The 15015-nt window shown below is 39.0% G+C and overlaps 1 protein-coding gene across 4 annotated transcripts in view; it reads left to right on the top strand.

Moving 5' to 3' along the window:
* Positions 1-15015, top strand: part of LOC109037219 (small G protein signaling modulator 3 homolog) — a 74354-nt gene continuing 59339 nt past the window's right edge. For 3 of the 4 annotated variants that reach the window (XM_072299307.1, XM_072299415.1, XM_072299365.1), the window contains exons 1-5: positions 1-299; positions 2389-2585; positions 5184-5279; positions 9759-9904; positions 12447-12657. In XM_072299307.1, coding sequence (XP_072155408.1) covers positions 234-299; positions 2389-2585; positions 5184-5279; positions 9759-9904; positions 12447-12657 — 716 coding nt within the window. In that variant the 5' untranslated portion in view covers positions 1-233. The other variant, XM_072299343.1, reaches the window with a different exon arrangement.

Below are 15015 nucleotides of genomic sequence, written 5' to 3'. Positions count from 1 at the left end.
TTATTCTATGCCGTAAACATCAACAAGGATCGACAACCCTAGACCCTAGTTCAATAGTATAGTATATTTTATTTTAGTATAGATATTCTACACTGATGACTGAGCTTTGAGCTTTGCAAAGACATTCGTTATCAAGAATCGTGCAAATTATTTTCGGTTTTTTTTTTTATGGGAAGCTGACAAAATTTGCTAGTGTTCTAGTGGCCTCATGGTTTCATGTTCTTCTCTCCGACATGGATATAGCCAAGTCGTTTTTTAACTCTAGACCGCACGATGGTTACTCTGGCAAAGGCTCTACTGTAAGCTATATTTTTTTACTTTAAAACCGTTTGTGTGTGCCATATCAGTTCATCAAATCAGTCTGTGTATTCTTGACGATATCCTGAAGATCTTTTGCATTTTCCGTATTGTTGCCACTATTTCAGTTTTCCACGCATAGGGGGCTGAACTGAATCTACGCACTGAAACTAGTTGCTCAGCCATCATTTAACATCCACTCATTGTTGTCCCCCTCCAGACCTCCAAGCTTAGCTGTAGCGTCCTCAGCAGAATTGCAGCATAGGGTAAATAAACCAAAATTTGTGAAGGAGTCTTTAATGTCAGTTTTGAGTCACGTTGAAAGATTTTGCCAAAACTATCTCACCAACTTTGATTATTATATTTGATAGGCATCGCTCCGGTATATGTACTCAATAATGAGACAAGATTCCTAGTGATATTATCCTCCTTGCCAGATCAGGTGCTCTTGTATTTCATGATTCAATAGACTGATTTAGTGGCTACGCCATTCGATATAATATTGAACCCTTGGTTCCAATGTAAATATACACAGAACCTTGTTCCTGATTTGCGCCATGGTGGTTAAATGCGTCCAAGTGTTTCTTTCAATCAAAATTTTGTGTGTTTAATGAGTCTTTAATAGATTCATGACCTGTCAGTGACTAAATTTTAATAACTTAAGAAGGTAATAGGGCTTTTAGTTATCCCTGGAACGCGATGGTAGCGGTTCGGGCTGGTTCAACCAGTCTGAACCAACCTCAACCCACCTCGGAAGAGTGGTCCAAGCGCTCCACTTGAAAACATGGAACTCACTGGAAGGCGTTAGTGGAACGGGATAAAAAATTGATACGTTCTGTTGCGGTCCACTGTGGTTCGGATAAAAAAAAGCCCTTATGTTAGTTTGTTTGAGCCCAGAGTTTGATACCATACTGGATGAAATAGTCACTAAATTAGTTTATTGCTAATTCATCAAAGTGTCCTAGTAATCGATGGATGAAGAATATGAGTTAACCGACCGGTGAGTGCTTGGCGGCATTCGAACCACAATTTTAAATTTTAGCTCCACACGGGTAGACAAGTTGCAATGACTAGGCCAGGGCCCTAAGTATTACTCAGTGGGGCTCTGACGGACACGAATCACACAATTTGAGAATTTTCTCATCTCTGGAATATTAGACCATAAGGAAGGCCCTAATCCCAGGGTGTCAATATCTGCTGTCTGGTTGCTGCTGCTTGCCTAGTCGTGTTGCCGTTCAATAGCAAACGGTCGTTTTGTGAGGTTTCTTTTGTGCATCCTAAATAATTACACACAGATCTCTTTTCTACTTGTACAAAAAGTAATTTATTATATTTTACAGTGTTGAAATGCTTTTTCCCACCAATTATTTGAATAATACAATCATTTGAACACAGATGTCCCTAGATAATGTCAGCGAAAATGATTTGATTCGATATTTAGTTAGCTGAAAATGCAAGATAGATATCACTTGAAACTCAAAGTCAAATCATGATATTCTGTCACAACTGTCTGACCAAAGCTGAGCCAGCGGAGAGGGAGGATAAATTGTGATTTCTATTCATATCCTTTTCATCAAGTACTAATTTAAGTATGATTCTTTAAGTACATTTGTTTCCTATAAAATCTATAAAATCAACTCATTTTTTGTCAAATAGTTCCGTTTCAACATTAGTAATTAAAATTGAATGCTCTCCTTGCAAAATTTCCATTATATTTAGGTACTTGTAGTTTCTCCTCAAGAATTGAAGGTTTAGCTGTGGTTAAATTAACCGAAAGTAAGCAAGAGAAAGTCATGTAAGAATAGTTCACAATTTACGACAGTGCACCATGTGTACATGGATTAATTAAAACTTGTTACCTAGTATCGCGGAAATAGCAGAGTCGTAAGTCGTGATCAAATTGCCGCTGCACACCCACTAACGGGTTAAGAATTTGCATATATAAAGTAATTTTCAGTGTCCTTTAAAGAACCAGATGTTAATGATCTCGGCTGTGCGGCCCTTGCTTTGAACTCAAGCCATTAGAAGCCGTTATTGTCTATACCTATAAGTATTCCATATTTGAATCATCCTGCCTGTCTATTTTTCCAGAATGAAGTTGAAACTGTTGTCTCTGATACTGAGGATGAAATCGACGAGCTCTTCAAAAGCCAACTTTCAGATGCTCCTCAAATCACTCCAACACCTGGAGGGCCATTCTCAGCTTTGACACCATCAATGTGGCCTCAAGATATTCTTTTAAAACTTGCTGAATCCAAGGAAAACTCCAGTTCAGATCAAGAACAGAGGTTTAAATTGCATTCTCTCTCACATATTTGCTTCTCAGCCATGTGTATAATATTTAAATTAGATTTTGAGATAGGATTTTTGAAAAATTAAACCCACTTATTTAACAGCTGTAGTACTTTACTACTCGCCCCCCAAAAAAGAATCAAATCCACTGGTATCTATTGCACTTAGTTTAAATTTCCACCACAGTCAAGTCCAGCTTCGGTGGTGACATCCACGGCCACGCCTAGAAGTGCCAAATACCAAAGAGGAATGAGTGCTCCCAGCTGAGCTGGTGCCTCCTCAGCTGGGACTTCAGTGTCAGGTTTACTTACCATATCCATGGCCAAAGTATCACAGTTTCCAACAATGCAGACTGCTGATCATACTTTATTTTCTTTACAAAATCAGTTGACATAATTTCTTGGAAACTTCCTTGATTTTTCTTCTCAATTAGCAGAATATTCCGTGTAAATTTCAAGCTATTACTTAAGTTGGCTTGTTTATGTTCAAAAAAATAAAATATGAGCAGAAATTTTGAAACATCGCAATAGAGATACAGGGTTATTCAAAAGTTACGCACCACTGGCCATAACTTTAGTTCTAATTATGATATCGATTCGCTGTTTGTGGCGTCCTTCCTCATATCGAGGGGGAAACTTTTTGAGGTACTTTTCAGTTCTTCACCCCCCCCCCCAGGGGGAGGGGGGCGGGGGGCAACTCAAAAATTTCAAATGGCAACCCCCATCATGTGATACATCGTTAGAAAGAACATGAAAAAAGAAAATTTTTGGCGCAAACCGGAAGTCGATCTGACCCCCCTGTCAAAAGTTAGGGGGGTCCAAAGGTTATTTAGGGGGTCCGTACCTTCATTTTTTAGAGTAGCTTCGGCGGCTCTTGGACATACCGTTTCTCTTTTCAAAGAGTCCTCGAATACTCCAAGTCTGATACCGAAGTCTTCATATTGCCCCCGGGCCACCACAGCCTCCCCGTAGGGGGGGATGGGCCTGTTACAATGAAACATTGCATTAAAATGCGAAATGTCACAGAAGAGCTTCAAACTTAGCATCAAATCCGAGTGGAACTTCTTGCCAATGTTAACGCAAACGCAGCCTGCGACTTTAAAGTGAGTTTTCAAAACTCTTAGCCCCCTGCCCCCCCTCATTTTTGGTTGCAGAGCGGGTAAAAACCGGGAAATTCACTACAAATAATGCCCGAAACTAATGTCCAACTTGAGGAGGACCCTTGAAACGTTGCGATCAGTCGGAGCATTGAAATACAAGGACTGCCACCCCCTTAAAGTACGGAAACATCCAAAACACCCCCGCTGCCCCCCTCATTTTTCGTTGCGGAGCGGGTAAAAACCGGGAAAATCGCCAGAAATGATGCCCCGGTTCTTACCAGCTCTGCAACGAAAAAAGAGGGGGGCAGCGGGGGTTTTATGGGTGTTTCTGTCCTTAAAGTGGGCGGCAGTTCCTGTGTTGCAGTTCTCCGACTGAGCGCAATGTTTCAAGGGTTCTCGTCAAGTTCTACAGTGGTTTCGGGCATCATTTCTGGCGATTTTCCCGGTTTTTACCCGCTCCGCAACGAAAAATGAGGGGGGCAGCGGGGGTGTTTTGGATGTTTCCGTACTTTAAGGGGGTGGCAGTCCTTGTATTTCAATGCTCCGACTGATCGCAACGTTTCAAGGGTCCTCCTCAAGTTGGACATTAGTTTCGGGCATTATTTGTAGTGAATTTCCCGGTTTTTACCCGCTCTGCAACCAAAAATGAGGGGGGGCAGGGGGCTAAGAGTTTTGAAAACTCACTTTAAAGTCGCAGGCTGCGTTTGCGTTAACATTGGCAAGAAGTTCCACTCGGATTTGATGCTAAGTTTGAAGCTCTTCTGTGACATTTCGCATTTTAATGCAATGTTTCATTGTAACAGGCCCATCCCCCCCTATGGGGAGGCTGTGGTGGCCCGGGGGCAATATGAAGACTTCGGTATCAGACTTGGAGTATTCGAGGACTCTTTGAAAAGAGAAACGGTATGTCCAAGAGCCGCCGAAGCTACTCTAAAAAATGAAGGTACGGACCCCCTAAATAACCTTTGGACCCCCCTAACTTTTGACAGGGGGGTCAGATCGACTTCCGGTTTGTGCCAAAAATTTTCTTTTTTCATGTTCTTTCTAACGATGTATTACATGATGGGGGTTGCTATTTGAAATTTTTGAGTTGCCCCCCGCCCCCCTTCCCCTGGGGGGGGTGAAGAACTGAAAAGTACCTCAAAAAGTTTCCCCCTCGATATGAGGAAGGACGCCACAAACCGCAAATCGATATCATAATTAGAACTAAAGTTATGGCCAGTGGTGCGTAACTTTTGAATAACCCTGTATGTGGTTTTGCCCTTCGGCCATCAATATAGGCGCATGTGCATACCACCATGGGGCCTCACGCCTTGAAATTCTTTTTCACCCTTCCCTTCTCAACCATTTTTCTGCCAGCACAAAAATTGATACTCTCCAGACCAAAATTTACACAAGTGATGAGCAAAGTTGTCTTGGTGAAAAAGGCTAAGTATACTTAATTAAATCCACGCTATCAAGTAGATTTTAGGCACCTTTTAATTATTTGTTTAAGGTTTGATGAGTTTGGTTTTCTAGTTGAAGAAGATCTCTCTGAAGAAACTTCTAAAAAATTACTGAAAGAGGCCCTGGTTGAGGATCCTGATCATAAGTGAGTAATTCAAGACTAAATAATTGAACTGATAACTTAAAGGCAAACTTCTCTCAGTAGGCACTTTTGCTTGTTAATTATGCATCCATCATCCAGTCAGTCAAAATATGGACATTATCTGTCAGTGTTGGTTTCATATTTTCACAATTGGACGTATTTATGCTGTAAAGAACTATGTGCTAGTGGAAAGATGGGGTGTGCTCGTGGTGAGCTGGATAAGAAACAATGTGAAAGTGGATATAGTTCCTTTTAAGAAAATGGAAAAGCGGGATTTGACATCAAATCAAAAGGAACTGAGTGCTATCTTGTGAGTTGTGAGCATGAGACAAGAGCGTTGTGCACAGGGCTCATGAGTTCAAGACTGACAACCTAGTCGTCGTCGCTCCTGTCGCACGTCGTCGAGCCCGGTCCTCACTGCTGATGTCATTGCTGCTTTTAAATTCCCATTCATTCCTATGGCCCGAGCACTAACAAGCACAACCCATCTTTTCACTTGCACATGGTTACATTTAGCATAAATACGTCCAAAAACATTTCATTCCGAGTGAGATAAATTGAAAATTAAGATGTTTGTCTTTTTGATCATTTTAAGATGAAAAGAGGGTTATACAAAATCGGCGATTTTACCCCCCTCTTGGATTTTGCCCGGAGTTGGATATGTTGTTCCCTATCACAAGACACGCCTTTTTCCGGCGTTGGCAAGTTCACCCGAAATTTTTCCCGCGCGTTACAGCGTTGCCAAGTTGAAAACAGGCAAATTCCGTAAGTGGCGTTAAAATTGAGCTATGAAGTTGCGGTTTTAACGAAAATTCTCTAAAAATTGCGTACTTTTAGGAAATGACCATCAATTTAATGTCGCATTAATTTTAACATGCATTGTTGCCAATTCTTCGATTTTTTAATTCGACTAATTTTACAAATCCGCAAATACCCAAAAAAGCTATCTTCAAATTTGAATAAAAAGTTGTCTAATCGATAGTTCGTTTGATTCCGCATCCATCGATATATTATAACTCGCTGGGAAACTTTTGGTTCGCGAGATATCATAGTTTTTGTAAATAGCTTTACGGAGCGACGACGCTTTTTGAGTCCGGGCGGATAGAAATTTTAGCCTTCAAAAACACAGGTAAGCATTAATTCCATGGTTTCCTCTGTAATTTTTGGCGCTGAATCCGAATTTGACCATTTCATAACAAAATTGTCACCAAGAAGTTGCCAAATTGGGCAAAAATGGCTTAAAATCGGCCTTTTTGGCGGATTATGGCCAGTGACTTGCCAGGAGTTGATCAGACGACAAAATTGGTTATTTCCACAGTTAAAACTCGTTGAACTTTCTACAAGCTGAGTCAAATTCTTCCTGCTCACGGCAAAATTAAATGCGCGACAAGCAGCAAACTGAAAAAAAGACACCAAAATCGGCGCTTTTTGCGGTTTTTGTCCTGAGTTTCTGGTTTTCCGATTAAGAGAATGTTTCGAGACTAAACTAATGAACAACATGAGCTAAATTTAATAAAAATGAACAATAAAATAAAATCGAACGTATTCCGATGTTGCCAAGCTTAAACAAAATACTTGAATTTTCGCTGGTTTTTGCGATATTCGTCCTATATTCTTTGTTCACTTCTTATTTTTAAATTATTTAAATGTATCTCTCGTGCAAAATAATACACTTTTGTAGAATAATTTAATTTTCAACTTAGATATAAACTAATTACTAGGATTTTTATTCCAGAGAGGAAAAATTCATAAAACAGTGAGTTTTGTCGAATCGTGTCAATAAATCACATTTTGAAACAGTAATGGAAAACTTTCCGCTAAAAATTAATGAATGAAATGTACTCCTCAAACTGACTTCATTAAAACAAGACAAGACGCATTGCAATATTGCCAAAATTTCGTAGAATCGTTGAATTTTGGCGGTATTTGACAGTTATTATTCATCGCCCTATATTCAGTATACAGTTTTATTTTATAATTCTGAGAAAATGGAGTTTAATAGAAAAAAGTATCAATACCAAAGTGAAGAAGCCGCCTAGGAAAGGGCAATAAGGGGCTTAAAAGGGGCGCGGGACCACTGTTAAAGCAGCTCCTATCTATGTATGTAACAATACAATAGTTTGTCGTTACACTCTGTGTAATTCAGATTTTCCTAAGAAATGTTCATTCAGTCGGAAAACCAGAAACTTAGGACAAAAACCGCAAAAAGCGCCGATTTTGGTGTCTTTTTTTCAGTTTGCTGCTTGTCGCGCATTTAATTTTGCCGTGAGCAGGAAGAATTTGACTCAGCTTGTAGAAAGTTCAACGAGTTTTAACTGTGGAAATAACCAATTTTGTCGTCTGATCAACTCCTGGCAAGTCACTGGCCATAATCCGCCAAAAAGGCCGATTTTAAGCCATTTTTGCCCAATTTGGCAACTTCTTGGTGACAATTTTGTTATGAAATGGTCAAATTCGGATTCAGCGCCAAAAATTACAGAGGAAACCATGGAATTAATGCTTACCTGTGTTTTTGAAGGCTAAAATTTCTATCCGCCCGGACTCAAAAAGCGTCGTCGCTCCGTAAAGCTATTTACAAAAACTATGATATCTCGCGAACCAAAAGTTTCCCAGCGAGTTATAATATATCGATGGATGCGGAATCAAACGAACTATCGATTAGACAACTTTTTATTCAAATTTGAAGATAGCTTTTTTGGGTATTTGCGGATTTGTAAAATTAGTCGAATTAAAAAATCGAAGAATTGGCAACAATGCATGTTAAAATTAATGCGACATTAAATTGATGGTCATTTCCTAAAAGTACGCAATTTTTAGAGAATTTTCGTTAAAACCGCAACTTCATAGCTCAATTTTAACGCCACTTACGGAATTTGCCTGTTTTCAACTTGGCAACGCTGTAACGCGCGGGAAAAATTTCGGGTGAACTTGCCAACGCCGGAAAAAGGCGTGTCTTGTGATAGGGAACAACATATCCAACTCCGGGCAAAATCCAAGAGGGGGGTAAAATCGCCGATTTTGTATAACCCTCTTTGCGCTCCCTGAAAAAATTAGGAGCCCACATAACAACCATACATACCAAATTTGGCGTTAACCCCACAAAATCTTAAACTTCTATGCTGGCCCGGTCTTTATTTTTCTCTATTTTACTGTTTTCTTAAAAAACGAAATTGAAACTCACTTATTTGAGTTACATTGATTTTGCCACGACCAATTTCTCAGAACCTCAAAAAAGGCAGTTTAGACTATTTTCAAATGAAATTGCAATCCTTTATCGGTGCAAAATTTTCTAAACTTGAAACTGCAGTAGTCAGGAAAATTTTACGCAGCAAAACCAAATATCCAAAGACAAATACCTAGTATTTCTTTGTCTGAAATGTCTTGTATTTTTAGCAAAAATTATTTATTAATTATATATATTTGTGATTATTATAGGATTTGCTATTTATTAATTAGGATTTGTTATTTATTATCGAATTATATATATTTGTAGGTATCAATGGACCTGTTGCAAACTTTTGCTAGAGCAAAAATAAGATTTATCTCTTACAGATAATGTCTCAAAAATCATGATGAGCGCATCAACAAAGTCTGAAATGCACTCCTAACTTCAAAGTCTGCCTGTTTTTGAGCTTCCTGCTTCAAAAACGATACTATGGCACAGGTGAACATTTTGTAAGAGGAGTCGTTCCATCTAACTCCTGATCAATGGAACGCTACTCAATATTCAACATGGCCAATGCCAATCAGCCAAAATACATGTGACAGGATGAGATTCCAACCACCTGATAACAAGCGGCGTGTTTACATTCACATTTTCCTAGCGTTAAGGCTGTTGAGAGATTTTTGCCTTGAGCTCCCCTCGACTTGCGCGCAGAAGCGTCAGACATGATAAATATTGGGCAGCGTCTTATTGAGCAAGAGTTAGATGGAACGACTCCTCTAAAAAAATGTACACCTGTGCTGTAGTATCGTTTTTGAAGCGGGAAGTTCAAAAGCACGCAGATTTCATACGCAGATTGTGAAGTGAGGAGTGCATTTTAGACTTTGCCGATATGCTCATTGTGATTTTTGAGACATTTTCTATGAGTAATATCTCTTAGTTTTGCTCTAGCAAAAGTTTGCAACAGGCCCATCGTACGCTTTCACATCATGTGCATTCGAAATCAGAAATAAATCCAATGCTGATTGTTTGCTACATTCCTTTTGCGCTCAATTTTTTTTTTCTTTTAAAATCCTAGTCAAATTAATTAAAAACGCAAGTTGAAATGATTGAAAGTTCGAATAGTAAAACAGCTTTTTTAAATTATTCATGTTTTTCTAGTCTATCGTATGATTAGCCTCAATGGATTCAATCTTATCAATCTATGCATTTATGCCCCTTTTTTTGAGTATTTTATTCTTATAGTCAATGTGCAGCAATGGCTCTTTTAGCCTCTTTTTTCCTATATTCTCTCATCTTATGTATTCCTACCTTTTTAGACTGCAATGGACTGAATATACTTGTAGCACAGAACTCTCATGGGATGATGATACTTACAAGATACCTCACTCTGATAAGTTACGGCTAATGGTCCAGAGAGGGATCCCCCATTCGCTTAGGCCTCACTTATGGATGCGGTTATCAGGTTTGTAATAGTCATCATATATCAAGATGTATCCTTTTTAGAACCTTAAAGATTGCTTGGGTCCATAAGAATTTTTTTCCCCCCCAAGAAAGCTAACCATATAATGAGTGAATTGCACGTCTTTTTAAGCGCAGAGCCCAAAAATGACCTTCCCATACCCTTGCCAGTCACTGGGTTATCCCGGTCAAACATCACAACCTGCCCACATACTACCATGTAAATCTCATCCAACTGTCAAGCGTGTAAGTGGACAGGACAATTTTTTTTCTCAGGTGGCAGATTGAGTAATAATCCTCACCCATTGGAAGTCATAGTTGTTTTTTTTCTTCTTTTTTTCTTTTTCTTTTTTTTTTATAATAAAAAGGTCTACGCTCTCTGCAGCTCGAGGAGAGAAAGGTTAGCCTCGGAGGTCGATTCAATTCTTCCTGGGTTGATAAATTGTTGTTTGCAGGTATCATTTTCTGTTTCATGAAAGCACTACTATTACAATGCCTGCAAAAATTAAGAGTGTTTTTTGATAAAGTGCCTGTAGTCATGTTTTTCAACTAGGAATTATTTCTGAACAGGACCTTCGAGGTTAAAAAATCAACTCAACTTGTGCGCTCTAAAGTTTTGTGCATTAAATTGGAATAACCTTCAATTTCATGAAATGAGTTCATTTTTCATTTCAAATTCCTAGATTTGCAAGATTTTCCAGTTTTTCTAAAGGCATGTTCAGATCAGTGATTTGTAAGGCTATGTTTGGAGCAATTTTTATTCACTACATATTGCATCGTCAAGATTTACAACCACATGGAGTTACAGTCAAGTTCCTCAACAATATCAAACAGCCTTCAAAGAGCAGAAATGTTCAAATATATGCAATATTTTTCCTCAATTTGTGAGGGCATGTGAAAATGTAACGTCCACAACAGAAAAGCTTCTAAACTTGATGCCATTTAATGCAGGAGCCAGTTTAGAAGTTCATGTTTGGTGAACGATAAGACATTATCTTCATTGATACTCTAGCAGCATCAGAATGTATTTAAATACTTCAGTTTTCATGTTATACAAAGTCAAAAAAGTGTAATTTCCGCAACGGAGAGGTCGTTACACGGCTCTAGCAAGAAGTAATCTTACATTCAACTTATTTAATAGGCTGCTATTATAAATTAAGGAACACTGTAGCAGCCCTATTATGTTTCAATTTATATTCACACATGAAGTGTGTTCAATTTTAAATTTAATTTCGGTAAAACGTTTTTTTATTATTTCCTTAAATATTTGTTAATTTGTCCTGATGATGTGCATTTAAATGCAATTTAATTATTGATCGTAACTACTTTCAACATCTCTTTGTGTTCAGTAACAATGTTATCATGTCTATGCTGCGGTTCCTGCTATAACAGCATACTACAGTGCACATGCGGGGGCCTATATCGGTCATGTTGCACATCGCTGCTATCTGTCGATGCCTGCGAAAATCACTTTTTCGTGATTTTTTCAATATGTTAAGAAATATTTTCGTGTGCAGTGAAAAACTCGAAGGAAATTTTCTGGGCTGAGCACTTGGCCAGTTTTGGATTTTTTGGTGATGGTGTAGGTTAAAATTCTTTGTACCAACCGAGTTTGATGGCATAATTTCAAAATTTTGACACTCACCGGCATCCCCCACTTTTGAAGTTGGAACAACCGTTTTCCCTACCAAAGAGGCAGGAGGGGAATTGGGGAGGATGAAATTTAGATTCCTTGGGGTCAATTTCCCTTTCATTTTTGCCATCCCCGACTTCGTTCGACCTAAAATAACTGGAAAAAAATAGCCTTATACGGGTGATCTGGGACACTCTGTATTTTTCTAAAAGGGTGAATTTTTATACTCTTGACAAACGTAACATCTCTTACCTTTGTCGCTCTGTTCATTTCACAAATAATTTGTGCTGAAATTAATTTTTAAGTTGCATTTTAAAGATAGAAACTCGGCTCTACCATCACCTTAGATACTTTACTTATGAAAATTTTCTCACAGCTATTCGTATTAAATTTAAGGAGAAATTCATGTACTGTTGTGACAATTGGCTTTCCTACTTCATGCTGTCACCTGTTAATTCAATTACTTCATAAACTGCGAGATTTACAGCCTATTTTAAGTACGGATTCCTATGGGTGTAAGATACGTTACAAAACCGTGTAACGTCCGCAACACCATATAGAAGGCAATATCTCAACAAAATCATATACCTAAACTTTATTCGAGATACATACTTGATTGAAACGTAGACTCAATGAGAAGTTACCAGGGCCAACCAGAATATAGATGAAGTGTATAGTAAAGTCAAAGTAAGGTCCTCAAAAATGAAAGGTCTTTTTTGTATCGTTCTCAACGGCCTTTTTTGACCTGTATCTTACTTTGTATACAATCTTTTTAAATGAAAATTTGCAGCATTGTAGAGTGTAAGGTACATTTCTCAGTGTGTGAAAATTTTTGAATTTTTTGGGCGGTTTAATGCATAGAATGTAACGCCCGCAACTAAAGTAATTCCCCAATTGTTCTTTCATGTTGCAGGAGCTCTAGAAAAGAAACATTGTAGTGACATGGTTTACAAAGATGTTGTCAAAGCATCGAGTCACGATTCACTTATATCTTCCAATCAAATTGAGAAGGATCTGTTGCGAACAATGCCAACCAACGCCTGTTTCTGCAGTATATCAAGCACTGGTATTCCAAGATTACGCAGGGTTTTGAGAGCTATAGCTTGGCTATTTCCAGAAGTAGGGTATGCATCTGGCTTCTTATAAATTTCCACTGGAATTCCATCTGTCTTTCTATAAATAACCTCAAAGCAGGGCAGGAGCAGGAATTTAGAGCTGAGGTTTGAGGCAGCATCATAAACGGAGCTGCATCGCTGTGCGAGGAAGGTATCTGGCATGGACTTTGATGCCGCATGGGACAGTGTGCCGGGGGATCATATTTGCCCGCAAGGTGGCTTACCTGGCGAAGCCGACACCTGGCATGCTTTCATGATGTCGCTTCATTTACGATGCCGGGTACCCGACATGCTCCCTTCTGCTTCACGGTCACCTCGACGATTCACCGTCTTCCAGGTTCTACCATAAAATGTGAATATTGAACATGGGTTTAAATGAAGAAAAGGGCTGATTTTCAGCATTATCTGGCAACTTTAGATAACCTGTGAAAGAAGGCATAACAAATTGGAAGATGCAGTTGCCTGCTTTTTAAAAAAAATCCGACTCTTTCCTAAAACACTATCCTGTAAATTTCATCAGAGTTATTATATTTCATCTTAATATTTTATTTTTCATTTCGTATTGTTGCAAATTGTGAAGGATTGCCCAAAGTGGATTTGAACGGGAAATGGAAAGTCCCAAAGCAATGGCTGCTTGCAGCAATAGACTTGCTTTTTAGTTTCCCAAAATCCCTGCTGATTCAAATTTTTGAAGAAAGTCTCTCAATTCGCGAATAAATTTAATTCTAATTCCCTCTATTCCCAACTATTAAATTCATCAACAGCATAATCTTTTTGAAATTCTTCAGATTGGCAGCCGTGCTTTGCATGAGTACCAAATTACAGAGTAAGGAAATCTCTGCGTGTTTGCTGTTAACATCAATACAAAATGTGCAGAGCTCAAAATTAATTTAGATACAGTACCAGAGCACCCGTACCAGGCTTTTTTCTCGGTTGATTAAGGTCGGACGAAGTCGGCAATCACGGGGTTGAATAGGGAACTAACCCCAAGAAAACCGAATTTCATGGTCGCAAAACCCCCCCAGCTTCCCTTAGGGGGAGGGAGGGGTAAAAGGGGGGTCTAGATCCTAAAAGTCGGGGTTTTCCATCGAATTTCGATTTGATTTTACTAAAATTGATCAGCACGGAAAATTTCTTGTGAAATTGACCCCTAAAAATCCAAAATCGGACCAACTTACGCCCTAAAATGATCCCCGAAAGAGGGGTGACAGGGACCCCATCAATTATTTCCCTTTGGTCAAAAATTGACGCAGATTCTCTGGGAAAAGATGGTCTTGCAGAGAATCGACCCCAAGGAATCCGATTTTAATGGTTCCGAGGGCCTCCAAGCCTCCCTTATGGGGTCAAATGGGGGGCACAATTTCCCCTGACTTTTGAAATTTTCCCTTCTCCATTTACCCCCCAAGGGAGATTAGAGGGGCTTCGGGACCATAAAAATCGAATTCCTTGGGGTCGATTACGTGGTGATCTATCTTTATCCGGAGAATCTGCGTCAATTTTTGATCAAAGGAAAACTATGGAGGGGGCCGTTGATCCCCTCTTTAAGGGATCATTTTTGGGCGTAAAGTGGTCCAATTTTGGATTTTTAGGGGTTGATTGTACGTGAAATTTTCCGTACTTTTCAATTTTAGTAAAATCAAATCGAAATTTGATCGAAAACCCTGACTTTTAGGATCGTGACCCTCCTTTTATCTCCCAAGGGGAGCTGGGGGGGGGGGGGGGGGTTCGAGACCATGAAATTCGGATTTCTTGGGGTCAAATCTCTTAAATCTCGCGGTCGCCGAGTTTGTCTGACCTAAATCAACCGAGAAAAAGGCCTGGTATGGGTGCTCTGGGACACTCTGTACGTAGATAGGTACTGCAAGATTTTCATACAGCAGTAAGAACTGCCCTCGTTATTTGTCCTGTAGCAAGTTCTTCTTTAACCCTCGAGATACTTACACTAAAAGTTTGCATTTGGCCCCTAGACAAGGTATGAATTTAAACACAACTCTAAGTGTTTTTTCTTCGGAATTCCACAAGGAAAACGAATCACACAACGGGAAGTCTGAACATTAACTCCTAAATAAGATAAAAGTGTTTCCTATTAACATTGGTTAAATAACAAAACTACAAATGACGTCATTTGTGTAGTCGAATTTCCCTTTGATCTGTGTTTAAAAGACTTCTTGATATCTCATTTAGGAGTTTATTTCAAAACTTCTTGTTGTGTGAACTGTTTTCTATGTAAGATTTTAAAGTGGGAGTGGACTGACGTTTTCTTCCCCTCAGACCTTGTCTAGTAGCCCATTGTATCAGATTTTTTAAACTGATTTCTAATTTCTTTGGTGAATAATGAATTTCCTCTCTCCAAGAAAAATATTATTA

The sequence above is a fragment of the Bemisia tabaci genome, chromosome 1, assembly GCF_918797505.1.
Source record: "Bemisia tabaci chromosome 1, PGI_BMITA_v3".
Taxonomy (NCBI): Eukaryota; Metazoa; Arthropoda; class Insecta; order Hemiptera; family Aleyrodidae; genus Bemisia; species Bemisia tabaci.
This window is presented reverse-complemented; position numbering and strand designations above follow the sequence as displayed.